The following is an 18,500-nucleotide window of genomic DNA, read 5'->3' on the forward strand; positions in this document are numbered from 1 at the left end:
AAAACGCATTCGACACAGTTTTGTAAGAACAAAAAATGTATAAATGGTTTTATAATGATTTTTTCTCACGCTCTAAAGTTATCTTAAAAAAACATAAAAATCCAAATTTTGTTTTTTGGTTTTTTTTTATAATTTCTTCGGAATGGCTAGATGGATTAATTCTCAAATCTAATTAGATCTAAGTTTTTATAAATCCTTTCGAATGAAGTGTCGTAGAATTCAATCAGTTGATTAATTTTTGAGATACTGTACGACAAAAATTTCTTTACATACTCACACATGGCCGGACACCTCGGCTGGAATACTCAAAATGATTTGCTGGGACCTCAAAACGCGGAGATCCGATAAAAACTCGACTTTCGAACATCGGACCGAAATCAATAACTTCCTTTTAGTGGAAAATTTTCAATTTTCTTAGCGGTAAGTTAAAAATAAAATTACAATAACTTGTAATAAATTATTTTTGCTATTTTAACATTTACATTCAATTTTTTCCATATCGACGGTCTAATTGGCAATTGATCTTATTTTTCAGAAGGTCATTTTTTAACATTTTGATCTAGTAATAGTCCACTTATAAATTATTTGAATGATCCTAACCGAAATATTATACCTCTATTAAATATTAAATGGTTTTTTGAAGTGATAATAAATTTTGAACTAATTGTATTTTTGTACAAATGGAAGATTCTCTAAAATGGAGTTAGACAATTTGCTAATTAGAATGTCGATATTTAATATCGCATAATACTATCAGAATTGCTCTATGGTCAATGTGAGATAATTAGAAAAATTCCATAAAACTGCCAGCTCTGCCAGAAACATTTCAAGTTGCCCTAAATCAATTTGTTCATTAGACAATTTTTTTTAGAACTAAAACATGAATATCACTAATGAAAAAAATTCAATTAAAAAAATTTGTATCTTTTTTTTTTTAATTTGTAGTCATAAATGAATGAATGCATCAAATTGAAGAAAGCATGTTATTGAAGAGATAAAAGAAGATTTTAGTCTTTTCTTTTTAAAGAAGTCGATCTGAATATTATAAAAAAAAATTCTCACTGACTTGAAATAAATAATTTTGGGAGAGTTTACATTTATAAGATCCAACAAAAAAAAAAGAAATTAAAAAGTTCAAAACTCCAGACAAAGGTCATGAGACTCATTCGTTATTAGACAAAGAGAGTAGAGGAACGAAAATACGTCGGCGACGACAAACTCTGGAAAAATTAGGTCGCACGCGATGTTACTCACCTTCTACTCTCTCTTTTCATACTTTTTTACGTTTTTAAACGTGAATACATATTTTTTATATTTTTTCTTTTTGTATTTCTCACTCTAATGTCCTTATCGCCATATTGTTGTCGTCCACTCCTACGAGAATTAGATTCACGCAAAATAATCACCCTCCTTTATTTTTCTATGTGTGTAACTCGCTAGCTTTTTATGTTTTATTTCTACTTTATTTCCACCCTTACCCTTTATGTATACTCGTATCATTATCACAACCACCACCATAACACTAACAACTAACAATATCTTTTTTTTTGCACAAACACACCTCTTTTATCGTCATTTCATTTCACAATGTGAATTTATTCCTCCCTCGTCACAATAACACGCAAATATGAGCAAAAAAATAAATAATCACTTACCATCGAGACAATTATTGAGTTAACTCACTTATTTATACCCTTAATTTTTTTAATTTTACAATTTAATTTACAATTTTTTTCCATAGGCATCATTTGTGTATAAAATTATAAGTTTCAGAAAGTATTACCATTGCGGTCCGAAACAAATTCATATTTGACCGCAAATACGATTATATTTAACTATCATGAATACCAAATTACACTGAAAGTTATAAACCAACGTTCTAAATAACAAATTGTCTAAAACTTTATATTTTTTAGAAAAAAATGGTTCTTTGAAATTTTTAGATAGCAATAGTCTGGAAATATATTATATGCACGGAGAGAATTTTATATTAACCCTTACACAATACTTGTTTTGTAGATTATACTATCTTTGATGGTAATAAATCTTATAAAAGTTAAAAGTTTACTATTAAATATCTCAAAAACTAATTCAAAAAAATCGTCGAAAAAAATGAGATAAAATATGCAGTTAAGGGGGTCTTCTAGTCTAGAGGCCCGAATTTCGAGCGTTTTTTAGCAGTTTATAAAAAAAAAACATTTGATATTTTTACCGTCCATTTTTTCATCATTTGTTTATTTATATTCAGAGAGTACACAAAATTAATTTCAAAAGAAAAAAAATTTTTTTTATCGAGTTATGCGTCCTTGAAGTAGAGGCGGGAAAAAAATCATGATTTCTGCCCTTGTGGTCATCTGAAAAATAAAACAATGATGGATTCTTGATTAGTACGAATGTTGCTGTCTCATGAACCAACAAAGCTGAAAAAAAAATTTTTTTCCTAAAATGGTGGGTACTCAGAAAGAAAGATCAATTTTTTCACTAATTTTTTAAGTTCGTCGAATTTTTGAAAATTATTAAAAATTTCAAATTTTCATTGTTTGTTGGTTCATGAGATACCGATATTTGTTCTTATCAAGAATCCATCATTGTTTTATTTTTCAGATGACCACAAGAGCAGAAATCATGGCGACGAGTACACGGCCTTCCCCCCCCCTCTCTCTACTTCAAGGACGCATAACTCAATAAAAAAAAATCTGGAAAACGGTTGACCCTAAAGACCATCCCTGCAACTTCCTGCTAAGTTCAGTTATTACGCGCTAGCAATTTTGCTGCGTTTGCAATGTTTTTGAGATCTTCAAGTTCAAAAATTTATTGTCATATTTTGAGCTCTCAATGATTTTCGAAAATTTTGAATTTTTTTAGCGGGAAGTTAAAAATTTTTTTTTTTTTAAATTAATTTTGTGTACTCTCTAAATATAAATAAACAAATGATAAAAAAAATGGACAGTAAAAATATCAAATGCTTTTTTTTTATCGACTGCCAAAAAACACTCAAAATTCGGGCCTCTAGACTAAAAGACTCCCTTAATAAACAAAATCTTTAATACACGTTAGTAAACAAAATATCTATTTTTTTCCATAATTACAAAAGTATAAAAAAATGACCATGTGTCGTTTTTTAAGTAAAAAATTTTTTTTATATTTTTTATACTATTTTAAAACTTTTTATGCTTAGGAACTTAAGTTTTTTTGTGTTTTTTATTATATTAATTATCATAACATATAAACTATTAGTCATACGACATCACTTAGTCTTTACTATTTGCCATAAAACAAAGAATAAATTAAGCCATTACATGAAGTTCTTGAGCAATTATGTATTTATTTTTTTGTTATTATTTATATACCGTTTTCTACCCTGAAGGAAGGAAAACGATTATTTCGGGTCATGCCAAAGGCTTGACCTTTCTGAAATTACCTTCCGCTTTTTTCGCGTATACGGGTCAAAATATTTCTAAATTTTGCCACTAGAGAGGCTTCAAGAGCGTTCTGACCCCCCCCCCCCATTCTATGCTCCCCTCAGAGGTTGTGACGGCTGGTCGAATCGGCTCACGGATCCGCTCCTCAGCACTGCTTCAAAATAGCAGACAAGGCCTTACTCAGGTCAAGCCTTTGGCATGACCCGAAATAATCTTCCTTCCTTCGGGGTTGAAAACGGTATATATTTCAGGTCTATGCCTTTGGCTTGACCTTTTGGAGAGATGTTTGGAATCTGCCGGCTCACAACTTATGGCGTACTGTGACCTGAAAACTATACTATTAAGGAAAAGGACGCTACACTCTACAGAAATTAGAATTTAATTATAGAACACTGAAAACTAGAATTTATTTAATAAGCCTTAAAGTAGACAGCTTACAAATTTACTATGCGATAAAATAATTATTATTAGATAATAATACAAATAAAGTAAACTTCGGTGTATGTTAATTGTTGAACTGTCTTAAAAGATGAAAATAATATATTTTTAGATCTAGTTTCTGGTTTTTTCACAAGCTTACAATAAATTTTGAAAAAATGTTCCCTGTTTCAGATTCCCATTTCCAATAATTCCTGTATCTCCACTGACATCTGGTGAGATATTTTTGTGCTGAATCGCCTGATATTTTGCGTTGAGAAGTGAACTGACATTGGGGGATAAAGTACTGAAATAGGCTTGCTTAAAACTTGCAGTCATGCTCGGGGTAACTTACCATCTTTCTTACCGTCGTCACGTTTCTTATACTTTCTCCTTAACTCTTCTGCATCTTGCTTACGAGAGGAAACGTTAGCTTCTAGCTGTGATTGAGGATTTTTGAAGGAGGAACTCCCAGATCTACTCGATTTTCGAAAGGATCTGTTCTTTGATTCATAGAAAGAAGGTTTCTTCGTAGCTGGCTTTTTGCTTTGTGGGAAAACCTTGTTTAATCCACCTCGATGGTCTAAAAATTTTGAAAGCAGTTCCCCGTCGAATAAGTGGGTTTCTGATGGTGGAATCTCTGCCAACGTCGCCGCATGATGTTCCTCGCTGGGTTTAAAATTTTTCAGCGCATCTCGATAATTTCTGCTCTTCTACCGCACGTAAACTGAAGCAGGTCGTCCGAAGTTTCTTTAAACTGAGAATCACTTAAAAAGGCTTCTTTTATGTCATTGTATGCTTCCGGGTATTTAGTTGCTAGGGATTTCATCCCTTCCATCAAATATTGTCGCTGTTTTAGAAAACCATGAGTCAGAGTTCCTGTTAGCTCGTCCATCCGCTCCAAAAGCGTAAGATAATAGGACTCAGAAACAAGACCCTTTAACTGAGTGTTGATTTTCAGTGAATCAAATACTGGAGATGCATGAAGCTTCTTTTGGACTTCCTTGTACCTCATCGTATTCCAACTTGCCGACCCAAGCTTCTGGCAATCAATTCCCTGAACTTTAATTTCAGATGTTGGTGGAGGAATCAATGATTCCTTCTCCTTGACCTGCGGATTAAATGACAAGGCCTCGAGATCGTTCATCGGCTTTACTGGCGGGTTAATTGGCTGACTTATCGGCCGATTTATTCGAGGATCTTCCATTACCGGAGGGGTCCAAGCCGATGAAATAATCGAGTGAGAATCGTCATCACTAGAGGGCTCTGAGCTGCTCTCAAACTCTTCCTCCTCTTTACTTGATTCTTCTCTCCCCCTTTTTTTACCTTTCTGCTCTATCTTCTGAATCTTCTCAAAGACGATCTCGAACATATGGTTCATTTCGTCTTGTAGTGCTGCTACCTTCGATCTCTCTACCACCGAATGGTTACCGGTATCCTGACTTAACCTTTTTACGCCCTGATAATTTTCTGACTGCGACTCTTCTACTTGCTGTCTCAATTTTTCTGCGGCTTGTATGCGTGAAATACACAAAGACTTTACTGGCTCAATTACATGCAAGAAAATTTCTGCTTGCCTTACCGAGCCCTTAAGCTTGTTTACTAGGGCCGGAGGACTCATGATCAGAGCTCTACAAAACGACCAATTCAACATAGAGATTTTGAGATCTTTATACTGTTTCTCCGGTAAGTCTACTGCCTCCGGATTGAAAGCTTGAGCTAGTCCAACCGTTGGTAAAGCAAATCGCAACTTGTATAAAAAGTGAGGATCAACCTCTTGCTCGCGACCGAACAAACTTTCCTTGGAAAGATCCAGGGTTTTCCAATTTTGCCAACCTGTTGTCAAGGATTCCTGGGCCAGCAACTTTATCCTATCTAGAACTCTGTCTTCCTCAACCGTTCCTGCTCCTATTTGCAGTAACTTTTCCATCGTCATCCATTGAGGTTCTTCGGCCATCTGAAAAATATAAGAATATCATTAGAAGATCAATCCAGATTTAGATATTACGCTCAAGAAAGTTTGTCTGCGAGCTGAGGAGTTTATGCATTATATGGCATAGTATTTATATTTGCGCTTGTAAAGGCGAAGATAGTCAGATAGCTTGCCAAAACATTTGTAACAGGGTAAAATTACCCTTAATCGATAAGTCACCGAATATCGATAATTATTCGACATAGCACTGGCGCGTCTCGATCTTCGGGCCTAAAGGGAGAATAGGAGGGGGTGAGTTTGGGTTAAAATAGGTGAGCCGTGCAGTAGAACAGGGAGAAGTAGTGTGACCGCCAGACTGAGTGCCACGGAAATCAAAAAGGACCGTTCCCGAGAGTAGTGACGAGACGAAGGAAGCCAACTACAACTAGGACTTCATCCTCAACGAGTGAGTTAGATCATCGTTTTGTTCGTCAAGGTGTCAATTATTGCTCTGTGGGAAGGAAGTGGACCGCGGTTTATCCAATACCCAGTTACTTCTCCTAATTATTTATCAATTGGATCGTTAATCGACGAAAATTTAATTCAATAAATAAATCGTAGAACATTTGCTAGTTTTTGGATTGAGTGATTTTCATGGGGGTTTATACCCGGGGATCGCTCGATCGACCTTGCGGGGGAAGTTTTAATATCTAAAAGTTTTCAATCAATTAACTAACATCTAAGAAAATTCATTAAATTAATTTTTCAATAATTAACTGAGTAAAATTGATTGATCTTTGTCATTGAGAAAAATAGACAAATTTTTATTCGTGGAATTTTCGTCAAGCGTCAGTTGTGTGTCGCATAAATTCCAATACCCAAGGTCAAGCAAAGACTTGACTAGCGAATGTTCTAGCAATTGAAATTGACTATTTCGACTCGTGTCGAATTTTTATAATTGATAAAACAATCAGAAAATTGTTGATAATATTTTATATTAAGAATTAATTACTAAGAATGTTTTATATTAAGAAAATTATTAATTGAGAATATTATAGAGTGGAAAATTGTTAAGATTGTTATATTTAGAATTTATTATTGAAAATAAGATAGATCGGAAAATTTTTAAGTATTAATTGTGAAGAATATTATAGTAAGAATTTATTATTGAAAAACAATACCGATCAAGGAAAATTTATTAAGAAGGTTATATTAGGAAATTTTTATCGAAATTATTATATTATAAAATTATTTTAACAAGTATAAATTTAAGTAAAATAATGGGGATTAAGTCCGTAAAGTAATTAAATTAAAATAAATGACACTTGATAATTGTCAGCGTGGATATTAAGTCTAAGTAATCAGTGATATTGAGTCAAGGTCAACACGAAAAAAAGTTTAGTAAGAAATTGGTCATTATATAGGAATTTTCGTTTCACCGATAGCCAATGATTGAGTAAAATAAAAGTAAATTGTAATTAATTTAAAATCATTTTTAAAATTAAAAATAAATTATTTAAGCGAAGTGTGGGTTATGTGTGTGAAGAATTGAACGGGTTATGCGTGATAGAGAGTGTTAATAGTGTTAAGTGCGGTAGTCCTGTGGACTTAGTTTTAAGTTGTAAAGTGTGGAGTTAGTTTTGGTCGTCCGGTGGACGTTAAATTTTAAGCTTAGTTTTAGGTCAGGTGTGGGAGACCGTTCGTTAGAAAAAGCCCAGTAGTTTTAAGCAGATGTGGGAGACCGTTCGTTCAAAAAAGCCCATTAGTTTTAGGTCAGGTGTGGGAGACCGTTCGTTAAGAAAAGCCCATCTAGTTTTAAGCAGGTGTGGGAGACCGTTCGTTCAAAAAAGCCCGTCTAGTCATCGTATCGTCAATTGGAGGTTCGTTTGTAAATATCGTTTATTTCGCAGTTGTTCTCCGCTTCGTTAGATTATAAGTGTGTGAGTGAGCGCTTAAATTTGTTAAGTTTGTTAAATTTTTATTGTTAATAAATATCGATATATTGTTAGTTAAGATTTTATTATTCAACAGCACCTTCCTCCACTCTCTCTACCCTAAGATAAGTTTTCTCGGCTCTGGACCGGTTCCAGGAACCGTGATTAATAATCCTGGTGGCGCCCTGATAATTTTTATTGTTGTTAGTTTTGTTTAGTTAATTATAAAATTGATTAGGGGCCAACCTGAGCAGGTAAAACTGATACACATTTATGCTGCGTATAAAATCGCCTCGAGCCGTTGTGACCCACGGCTAAGAATTTCGTCTCAGTTGAGTCTCGGCTGCGGGTGCAGCTGCAGCTCGGCTGAGAAAGGAGCCCGGAGGGCTGCCTTCCTTTGACTGCAAACTCAACGAGCCTTTACGGCTGCGTCTCATGAGCCTTCACGGTTGCATCTCATGAGCCTTTACGGCTGCTTCTCATGAGCCTTCACGGCTGCGTCTCATGAGCCTTTGTGGCTGCTGCAACGGCTGATGAGCCGAAACAGATACTGCTCGATGAAAAAGTATTCTTTGAAACACAAAATATCAGTGTCGAAGATTTCCTTACCTTTTCTTTATGTACATCCGCTTTTTAGACAAATCACTTTAAAATTCAACGTTACACAAGATTAAAAGGACTCGTATACACTACTCGGTAAACGAAAACGTACTGAGGAGCGGATCCGTGAGCCGATCAAACCAGGCGTCACAAACTCTAAGGGAGCACAGGAGGGGGGTCAGAGCCCTCTTGAAGCCCCTCTAGTGGCAAAATTTAGCAAAATTTAAACCAGTATACACGAAAAGTGCGGAAGGTAATCTCCGAAAGGTCAACCCAAAAGCATAAACCTAAAATATAAAAATTCCCAAAAAAAATTTTTCTTCGAGGTTTTTAAAATTGAATATCTAGTATTGTAATCGTAACAAGAATAGCTTATAATCGTATAAACTATTAAAGATACGGTGAAAATAATGATTACAAAATAAAAAGGGTGCCGTAACATGGATATTAACTTGTAAAAAAAATTAGAAAAACGGTGGATCCTGAAGGCCATCCCTGTAACTTCCCGCTAATTCCATATCTAGGCGCTTAAAATTGTACTTATGACGTTTTTGAGCTCTTCGAGCTAAACAATACTATTTATATGTTATTTTGAGTTCTCCGAGCTCAAAAAGTTAGCTGTTTTATGTTTTTGAGCTCAACACACACACACACACACACACACACACACACACACATTGATTGATAGTTTATTCATGCCAAGGCAAATGGCAATATTCAATTATAATAAATACAAAAAATTTTTTACATATTTAATATTAATATTGCAAGTACATAAATTAAAATTAATTCTAAGCATTTTACTCAATATTTTAGCGATATTAAGCAAATTTTAAATCTTATCTGATTCAACAAATAACTCTAAATTTTAAATAACATTTGAAATATAAAGACATATTAAGGTAAATTTCACAATAATTGAGAGTATTACGGGTCATCAAGCGATTTTTCAATTATCCAAATTTAATAAATGGTCAAAAATTTTATTTTTAAACACCTCCAAACTGCTTGAGTTAACAATGTCGTTAGGTAGCTCCTCCCACACTCTTATCACAGTAACTATAAATGAACGCTCTAAATAGGTAGTAGCAAAGTGAGGTAGTTTAAATACAGTGTGTTTTTTAGCTGCTAATCTACTAGAGCGTCGCACATCAGTTTCTTCCAAGAATGCATCTCGTAGATAGCCCGGTTTACCGATTTCCAGCAACTTGTAGAAGTAACACAGCAAAAAATACATTCGACGATATTTTACTGATAGCCAACCTAGTTCTCGACGATAAGCGGTGACATGTTCATCTCGTCTAAGACCAAAGATAAATCTTATTGATGAGTTTACTGCTCGTTGTAATTTTAGGTCATTATCACCAGTAGCATCAATAAGCACAACAGAGCAATAATCAATAAGAGGCAAGATCGTCGCTGAAACCAATAGTCTTCGGATATCAGTTGAATAAATATTTTTGTGAACTTTCAATGAATGCAATGCTGAATTCACTTTCCTCATTACTTGTGATACATGGTGATTCCAAGATAAGTTGCTACTCAGAGAGAGTAAGAGAGAGAGAGAGAGAGACCATCGTGGGATTAGTCAGGGAAGCTTCCTAGGACCTCAAGACGTCGAGATCTGATGAAAACTCGATTTTCAAAACTTCGAAAAACGGGGTAAAACCAATAACTCTCCGATTTTTGAAAATTTTCAATTTCCTTAACGGGAAGTTAAAAATTTGTGGCTTTCGGTTTCACAATTACTTTTTGTTAACTTTGATTTTTAAAAAAAGTTGCCAATTAACAAAAGAATAATTTACAAGAAAATTGGGATGAAAATTTTTTAGCGACAGATTATTGTTCATATATCTATCCAACAAGTGTCTGATTTTTTTTTATTCCTTAGGATCCATTGTTAACACGTAAAAATAATTATTTTTGTTAAGGAGGTACTGCGGCACATAAAGATACCAATAGGTTATGACTATTGGTTTCTTTCTCACGCACTAGTGCTGCTTCTCTTGACACACTATCGCTCACTCACTTCCACTCACGTAAAATATCGAAAGTCGCTAACTTCAAACACGGAAAAAAAAATATTGTTCAAATGACTATCCAACGTATCTTCAAATGACGTTTCCTTAACATGACGATCCGGATTTCTGATTTGAGGATTCATTTGTTTGACTTAATCATACAAAGAATTTCATATTCTCGTCTTCAAAAACTGATAATTTAATACTATAATTGAGAAGTAATTGAATTTTTATACCAACCGGAAAAAATATAGAAATTAATAGACCTTTAATTGACTTCGTTAAGAGTTTATTAAATATCCTATTTTTTGTCTCTAAGCTTTACTTTTTTACTAATAAGTAATAAAACTTAATAATTGAGTATTTTGATATTGCGTAATTGTTATTAATTGATAACTTTTTTCTAGAATCAATAGACAGGACATCTACAAAATATATAAAGCACTTTATATTTAGATGACGTCATAAAAAAATATATAAATTATTATTAATAAAATGATTTAGACCAAACTGTCCGGTAGCAATAAGATATTGATATTATCGTTTATTTATATTTGTTATTTTCTCTTGTCTTCAATCATATTTTCAGTTGTTTCTTCCTTTTATTTTATTAAATAATATGTTCATTAAAAAACATGATGCAAAGAAGACTATATACAAAATAGTATCAGGACTCATCAGTATAAACGATAAGCGTATATATGGCATAATAAAATAAGAAAAGTATTTTTATGAATATAAAAATGGACATGCGGCATTAAATCTAGAAGACGTTGGATGAGAATTAACGTTAAATACATATTCTATTCGACAAAAAAGACGAACGGATAGAAAAATGAAAATACAAAAAATATGCAAGACTTAAATTTATACAAGATCGTCCTATCCGAAGCGCGTCTTATTTAAATAAAAAATCCAATCCTTGTTTAGTTTCTATTTTATCTCTTTCTATTATGTATTCTCTTTTACTTAACATTATATTTTTATTTTTTATTATTTTTATTCCTTCCTATATCGGCTCGATGTGTAAAATCACATTTTAGTTTCTACTTTTTCTACTCACATTTTATACTCTTAAGATCGATTGTTCTCGGAATTTAACCATCACTTAAATCTTTACATATAAGGATTAAAAATGTCAGATAGCACTATAAGACAGCAATTTATATTTCCGAGTAGAGTTACTTTATTCGAATATTTTAATCGTTCTTACACTAACGTTACAAGTTTAATAATGAATTTTACGTGTAATTGTATGTAAATTGATTTACATATCTCAAGAAAAAATTAATCTTCCTCTATTATTAATTTATAAACTATATTTTGAAAACCAAAAATTACTGAAACTTAAATTAAGACATAATAGAATATCAGACAAATGATTTATTAATTTAAAAAAAAAACTTGGTGATTGTTCAGTTTTTCACGGAAAAATTACATTATATAATGTAACGTGGCGTAAATGTGTGGTGTAAAGAATACTCAAATTCTCCTGAATTTAGGATATGTAAATTATTTAAACGTGTAAAAAAATAAAGTTACATTTCATTCAAGTTTACTGTTTATAAATCATTCGATAAAAAATGTTTTTAGCTACTGTGTAAATGAAAATAAATTCAAACAAATTTTGTTTTAAATCAATTGCCCCAAATGGACCGAACAACAATCTCATTTTTTTGTTTTTGCATGTAGTTTTGAAAAAAAAATACGAAAAAATAATTCAATGCTTCTTTTAATTTTTGATTTAACTTTATTGGAAAATAATCAAATCTTATCGATGAATGTCACTTCTAATTTTTGTTTTCATTTTCTTTTCTCGGATTTTGAAGTTTTATAAATCTACTGAAAAATTTTCAGTGGTATAATGATAACAAACATTTAAAAAAAAAAAATTTGTTTTTTAATTTGGAAAAAAAAATACCACTCTGAAAATTTCAGGAAATTCGCCGAAAATACTGAAGTTTTTTAAAAAAAAAATTAATCGAAAATCAAAAATGTCAATCATCCCCAAATTTTCCTTTTTTACCAAAATTTTCAAAAAAAACGTTGAATATGACTCCAAATAATTATTTTTATACTTTTTCTAAAAAGTTCATTTAAAAACAAAAATTTCGAAAAAAAAAAAAAAACATCTCAATAAGTTAATTTTCAAAAAAATTGTCGTTATTTGACAAAAAAAAAAGCTGTCTTTGTTAAATAACTCGTAACTTTTTTTTGGTTGGGTAAAAAAATTTTAAAAAATTCTGAAGATTGTCTTCAATAGGGTAGAGAAAGATACCAAAATTTCAGAAAAATCGAAAAGGGTCGGAGTCAAAAGTGGTCGATTTGGGATAGAATGCCCCATATATTACATTTGAAGCTGTGAAAATTTACAATCAAAGTTTGAATTTTAAAAATGTTATTTCGAACTGAAATTTTTCTAGTTTTAAATAAAAAATCGAAAAATAAAAAGTTTTAGACAAATTCCATCTTTTTGAGCAGTCATTTATTGTTTTTGTACAAAAAAATATTATTATAAATTGTATCCTAGTTTAAAATTTTGAGAACTAATTTTTTCTTTCTAAGTCAGAAATTTATTGATGTTTGTTTAAAAACTATAGTTTTACAGTCAACTAGATTTCCGGCATAAAAAATTGTAAAATAAACATTTTATTCGTTTAATTATTTTCATATTACCGCAGTTAACAAAAACAATCATAAAAGCCCATGTAAAAAAAATCGTCTTAAAATTGTCGTTTATTTAAGATCTTAAACGTGACACAAACGAAGACTTTTTTAAGACGCCAAAAAAAAATTCTGAGAGCAGATTTTTGAAATTTGATTCTCGAATTTATTATGAAAATTAATTTCTGGACGATTTTACGACTTTCTAACAACTACATTTTTGAGTACGCTCTTTTTAAATTGAATTTGAAATTTTTGAAAACTTTTTATCGGACAATTTTAAGACTTTTTTAAGACGTTCCGTTTTAATGTTCCGGGGCTCTTTCGCTGTTGGCTTATCTTAAAATCGTCTCGAAAAAATTTTTTTAGAACTTTTTTAAGAATGTTTTTAGATTTTTTACATACAATTTCAAAATATTTCAAGACTATTTTAAGATTTTTTTCAAGACGATTTTGAGATTTTTTTAAAACAATTTAAAAACTTTTTCAAGACTATTTTAAAATTTTTTTGAGACTATTTTACTATTTTTTAACACTATTTTAAGATTTTTAGATTATTTTAAGACTATTTTGAGACTCTCTATAATAATTTTCCGGAGCTGTCGCTGTGATATCGTCTTATTTTCATAACAAATTCGCGAATCAAATTTCAAAAATCTGCTCTCAGAATTTTTTTCTGGCGTCTTAAAAAAAGTCTTAATATAGTTTTGGTTTGTGTCACGTTTAAGATAGTAAACAATTTTAAGAAGATTTTTTTTTACACGGGAGTCTGTAAAACGAGATTTTTTAATTTTTATGCATTAAAAAAAATTTTTTTTCTCTTAATTATTCTATTTTGATAAACTAAATAAAAAATATTTTATTGTTCAAAAAATATTTTAAATGTAACTTTTTTGGGTCGAAAAATTATAAATCATGGAATTAAACATTTACCGGAAATTTATTAAAATAATTAAACTCGATAATAAAACTATTAAAAAATGTAGAAATTCAAAAGTAATAAATAGTTATGTTTAAGTAGTGAATAATTTATAAATTTATTTTTATTTGATACTAAAAAGCGAATTTCTATTCTAAAGTAAGATGTGTGTGGTATTCAAATGTATGAAGCTGAAAAAAACTTGTACTACATATTTTTATTCATTAGATTTTGTGTATTCAACTAAAGAGATTACATATTCCATCTGATAGCCGGTAGCACATGAACTTGAACTTGATTATGCCAGTCTGTTGTACAAATACAAAACTGAATCAAATAAAATGAAAAGTACAATAATAAAATACAAAAATGATAAAAAAAATTCATTGGTTGTGTTATTGTAATGAAATTTAAGGATAACTGTACAATAAAATGTGAGAAATCGGTTAGTGTAAGAAATAATATTAAAGTATAGACAGTAGTAAATAAATAAAAAAATATTATTACATATTCAACGATCCGAGATGTGATATCCTGAAACTGGTCCCTGGATGCGTCAAGATATTCATGTAGAGACAAGGCGACTTGAGACGTTGATGTTTGATGTGGAGAGTTCTCAAACCTCAACTCACTGAAATTCCATAATGTATTAGTAAGCACGTGGAACGGAGACGTATCGTGGTATCGCGATTCGAATAATCGATACGTCCTCTTATCTGGATTTCTTTCAGACTACGTTGAGAAATTGAACCAACTCAGACAGAGAATCTGAATTTGTACCATGAATTACTCACCCACCGAATCAAGATGCATCTTAATACCTGCAAATGCAGTTTTATTCTCGGTAAATAATGAATATGACATTTATTTGTCGTGAAAAACACGTTGCATACTTTTTATTATACTTTAAGAAGAATTCTTTAATATTAATATATTAATAGGTATTTTAAATTATTGTGACAAATTTTTGTTCAATAGAAATTAAACTTTTTTTTATGGCCACACAACAAAATAGTTAACACAAATCGAGTGTGACAATATTGTAGAAATATTAATTTTTAGGATAATATTTAGAAATTGGAATTACTGGATAGGGCAATGTTTTTTTTTTTTTTTTTAAATACAAGATAAGCCTTATTAAGAATAAGGGATACACATCTGCTTATTAGCCTGGGTGGTGCACAAAGAATAGATTATACACGGAAAGAACAAGATGACACTGAATATCATCCCAGATTATGCTGCGAGATATCTGGATTATACGCATTATAATCTGGATTGTACCCATTATAATCTGGATTATACGCATTATAATCTGGATTATACTCATTATAATATGGATTATACTCATTGTAATCTAGATTATACTGCGTGATATCTGGATTATAGTAACTACTATCTGAAATTTTTTTTTACTCAGTATAATCTAAGATGATATCCAGTGTAATCTTGTTCTTACCGTGTAGACAATATAAACTCTTTAGCACAAAATATAATAAATAATTTTCTTAAAAATTCGAAGTTAGACATAATTACACAAATCTTTAATATTTTTTTCACTAAGAAATTCAACTTGTGTAGTATTTTAAATTTAAGAAATTAATAATCTAAAGCCTGGTCAAACCTTACATAATAAGTGTGTTTTTTTATATCTGTGAATCCTTAGAATTGTCAGAGTAGAATAAGAGTCTATTCTACATATTCTACAATAATATGTACGTCTCGTTTCTTGAGACATTCAAGAGGCTTATCGAGTATTTCTTTTCTTGTATACTCGTACGGTAGAATGTAGATCTTGTGAGTATGTGTATAAATGTGGTTAGCAAGTAAATGTAAGAGGCTAAATATAAATTCCCTGTGACACTTGTTTCGAGTAAATCAACCCGGTAGAGCGTGGACGCGATATACAAAATGAGTGAGAATAAAAGCTTCAAGTCAATGTAGGACCAGTGGAATAAAGGTAAGACATTAAAAAGACATAAGGATGATAGATTATCCAGCAGCACGAATAATTTTACTTATACTGTGCTATATAATATGTACTATGCACAATTCTATTTGCAAGAAAATTTATTTTATGAGCTAGATATAGTAAAAATAAATTTTCATGGAAAAATTTGAAATATATGAAAATAACGAAAATAATTGTTAGCATAATTGTTAGCAGTAATTTTTAGAATTTAAGAAGTAGTTAAAATTTTAAAAACTTTGAAAACAGGAAAGAAAACGAAAACCAATGCTTCCAAAGATAGAAACGGAGAAAATTTTTTTCATGCACATAGTGGAAATATCATCTTGAACAAAAATAGTAATCCACGCCCCATTGTTCAAGCTAGAAGCACGATATTTTATGATTAATACAGATATTTAAATATTTTTATCATTTATCAATACTAATAAGTAAACAGACGTTTTTTTTTAAACGCTTAACCAAAAAAATAATAAAACCAAAAGACATCAAATTTATCTAATAACACTCATCGTTTCTCAGTAAATGTTTTAAATTTATTAACTGTAAATAAATTCATTTCGGTGCAAGTAATTCATTTATTTAATATAAATAAATGCTTTTAAGCTTTTAATCTATTGTTTTTTTTTTTTTTTAGATAAAAATCACATCTATCAAAAGTTAGTAATAATTTATTAATAATTAACAAATATTTATTAACTATGAATAAATATCTGTTAACAGATAATTAAGCCTATTAAATATCAATAAGTCCTTTTATTGGTACACGGAAAGAAAAATGTGAAAATCGTTCCTATAATTTTAATGAAATGTTTTCCTATGCCATTTTAGGAGCGATTACGTAAATTATGGGAGTTCTACCGATAATTTTTGGAAAATGTTTCTATAATTGTAGAAATGGTTCCTGTAATTATAGAAACGATACCTATACTTACAGCTGTCATATTATCAGCATGATTACCATAATATATAGGAATAATTCTATAATATTATAGGAATGGTTTCCATATAAACCATGTAATGTCGTAAATGTTATAATAATTATAATTATAGTAAACTCTAATTATAAGAATAAACGCTAGATATTATAGGAGCCATTCTTATAATATTATAGTGATGATGCCTATAATATTGAAATAATATTTTTTCACACAACAACACAAAAATCACTTTTCTAATCTATGTAGAAACAGTAAAGTTTCTGTGACCTTAAAAATTTAATGTTATTACACTCGTAGGAAAATATTTCATTGATCATTCGACTAATTTTGACCACTTTAAAGCATTTGAAATTATTAGTAATTCCGATAATTTTACTTGCTTTCCAATGACATCATTTGAAATATGTAAAATAACTAATATTGTTATATCAAGATATTTAATTTTTTGGAGCAAGAGGCTGAATTTTCTCAAAACAAGAAGATTTTCTTGGCTTAAATAAATTTTCTTGGATCGAGATACACATTTCTTAAAGCAAGAGAATTAATTTGTTGGAATAAGTGAAATTTCTTGTGTCAAAAAAAATTTTTTTTTTCGCTCAAGAAAATAATTAGGAAGAAAAATATTTTCTTGGCTCAAGTGAACTTTTTTTTCTGTGCATAAAATCTGTAATAATTACATTTGAAACTGTAATTTTTCCAGTTTTCATCATGAAGCGCCACGTTGCATTATATACTGTAATTTTTCGAGTTTTCTTTTTTCCGTGAATGTCGGAATCATAACCATAATATATTGAAGCTATTCCATTATTGTATATGAACTTTTCCAATAAACCATGGGTATAGTTCCCATAATGAGCATAGGATTGATACCTATAGTGATCATTTTACTACAAAAACCATTCCCATAGTGCTTTGGAAAGGTTCCTATAAATTTCTCTCCATGTAGTGTATAAATAATTACTTTTTTGTAATTTTATTTCCAATGAAGTGTATATTAAAAAAAAAAAAAACGTAATATGCAAAAATAAAAAATATTTTTATTTTTCAAGGTCGACTTATAAGCTTTTTAATTATATCGACACCCCTAATCGTTACAAGTATAAAAATTATAAACATTTATAGAATATAATTGCGAGTAAATAGTAATGTAAAATTAAAAAAATTGCTTTACGAGAAAACATAAAAAAAATTTACACCCACCAAAGCGGACGATTAAATGCCAGTACAAGTATAAAAAAAAATCTCAATTCTTTACTAAAGTACAAAAAAATTAGCAAGCCTTTTCGGCTTCAGCAAATGGAAGGTCTTAGATCTCTTAAATCATAAAAAAATAACACCTGGAGCAGTAATCTTAAAACTTAAGGCCTAAATCTACATCCGCCCGAAGTCTTTCTGAATTGAAACTATAAACCTATAAATAGACGAATACCTAGCCGGAAAAATGTTTAAAATAAACAGATAAGTATTCTGTTGCTATGTTAATTCTTATTAATGTCTACGGAGGGTTGTTGCCATGCGGATCGGTTTCTCAACTCAACATCGTCCAGCTATAGATAGTAATAGTGAATATGAAGTGAAGACCTCACCCTGCTCACCTACATGTTACCACATATTCTGTATATATGCATTTATAAAACACATATGTACAGTAATTGATTGAGCCGCACCCTGGAAGGGTGATATACTTTGCATTATATATAA

The 18,500-nt window shown here is 30.6% G+C and overlaps 1 protein-coding gene across 3 annotated transcripts in view; it reads right to left on the reverse strand.

Moving 5' to 3' along the window:
• Positions 1 to 3,821: 3,821 nt before the first annotated feature.
• LOC141536849 (uncharacterized) overlaps positions 3,822 to 18,500 on the reverse strand; it is a 57,100-nt gene continuing 42,421 nt past the window's right edge. The window contains exons 1-2 of one of the 3 annotated variants that reach the window (XM_074257617.1): positions 7,932 to 9,215; positions 3,822 to 5,796 (exon numbers count right to left, since the gene is read on the reverse strand). In XM_074257617.1, coding sequence (XP_074113718.1) covers positions 4,525 to 5,796 — 1,272 coding nt within the window. In that variant the 5' untranslated portion in view covers positions 7,932 to 9,215 and the 3' untranslated portion in view covers positions 3,822 to 4,524. Of the gene's footprint in view, positions 5,797 to 7,931; positions 9,216 to 18,500 lie in introns of those variants that run through there. The other 2 variants (XM_074257616.1, XM_074257615.1) reach the window with 2 other exon arrangements.

This window comes from Cotesia typhae, unplaced genomic scaffold (genome assembly GCF_013202065.1).
Source record: "Cotesia typhae breed Kobodo isofemale line unplaced genomic scaffold, CoteBio_Ctyphae scaffold_45, whole genome shotgun sequence".
NCBI lineage: Eukaryota > Metazoa > Arthropoda > Insecta > Hymenoptera > Braconidae > Cotesia > Cotesia typhae.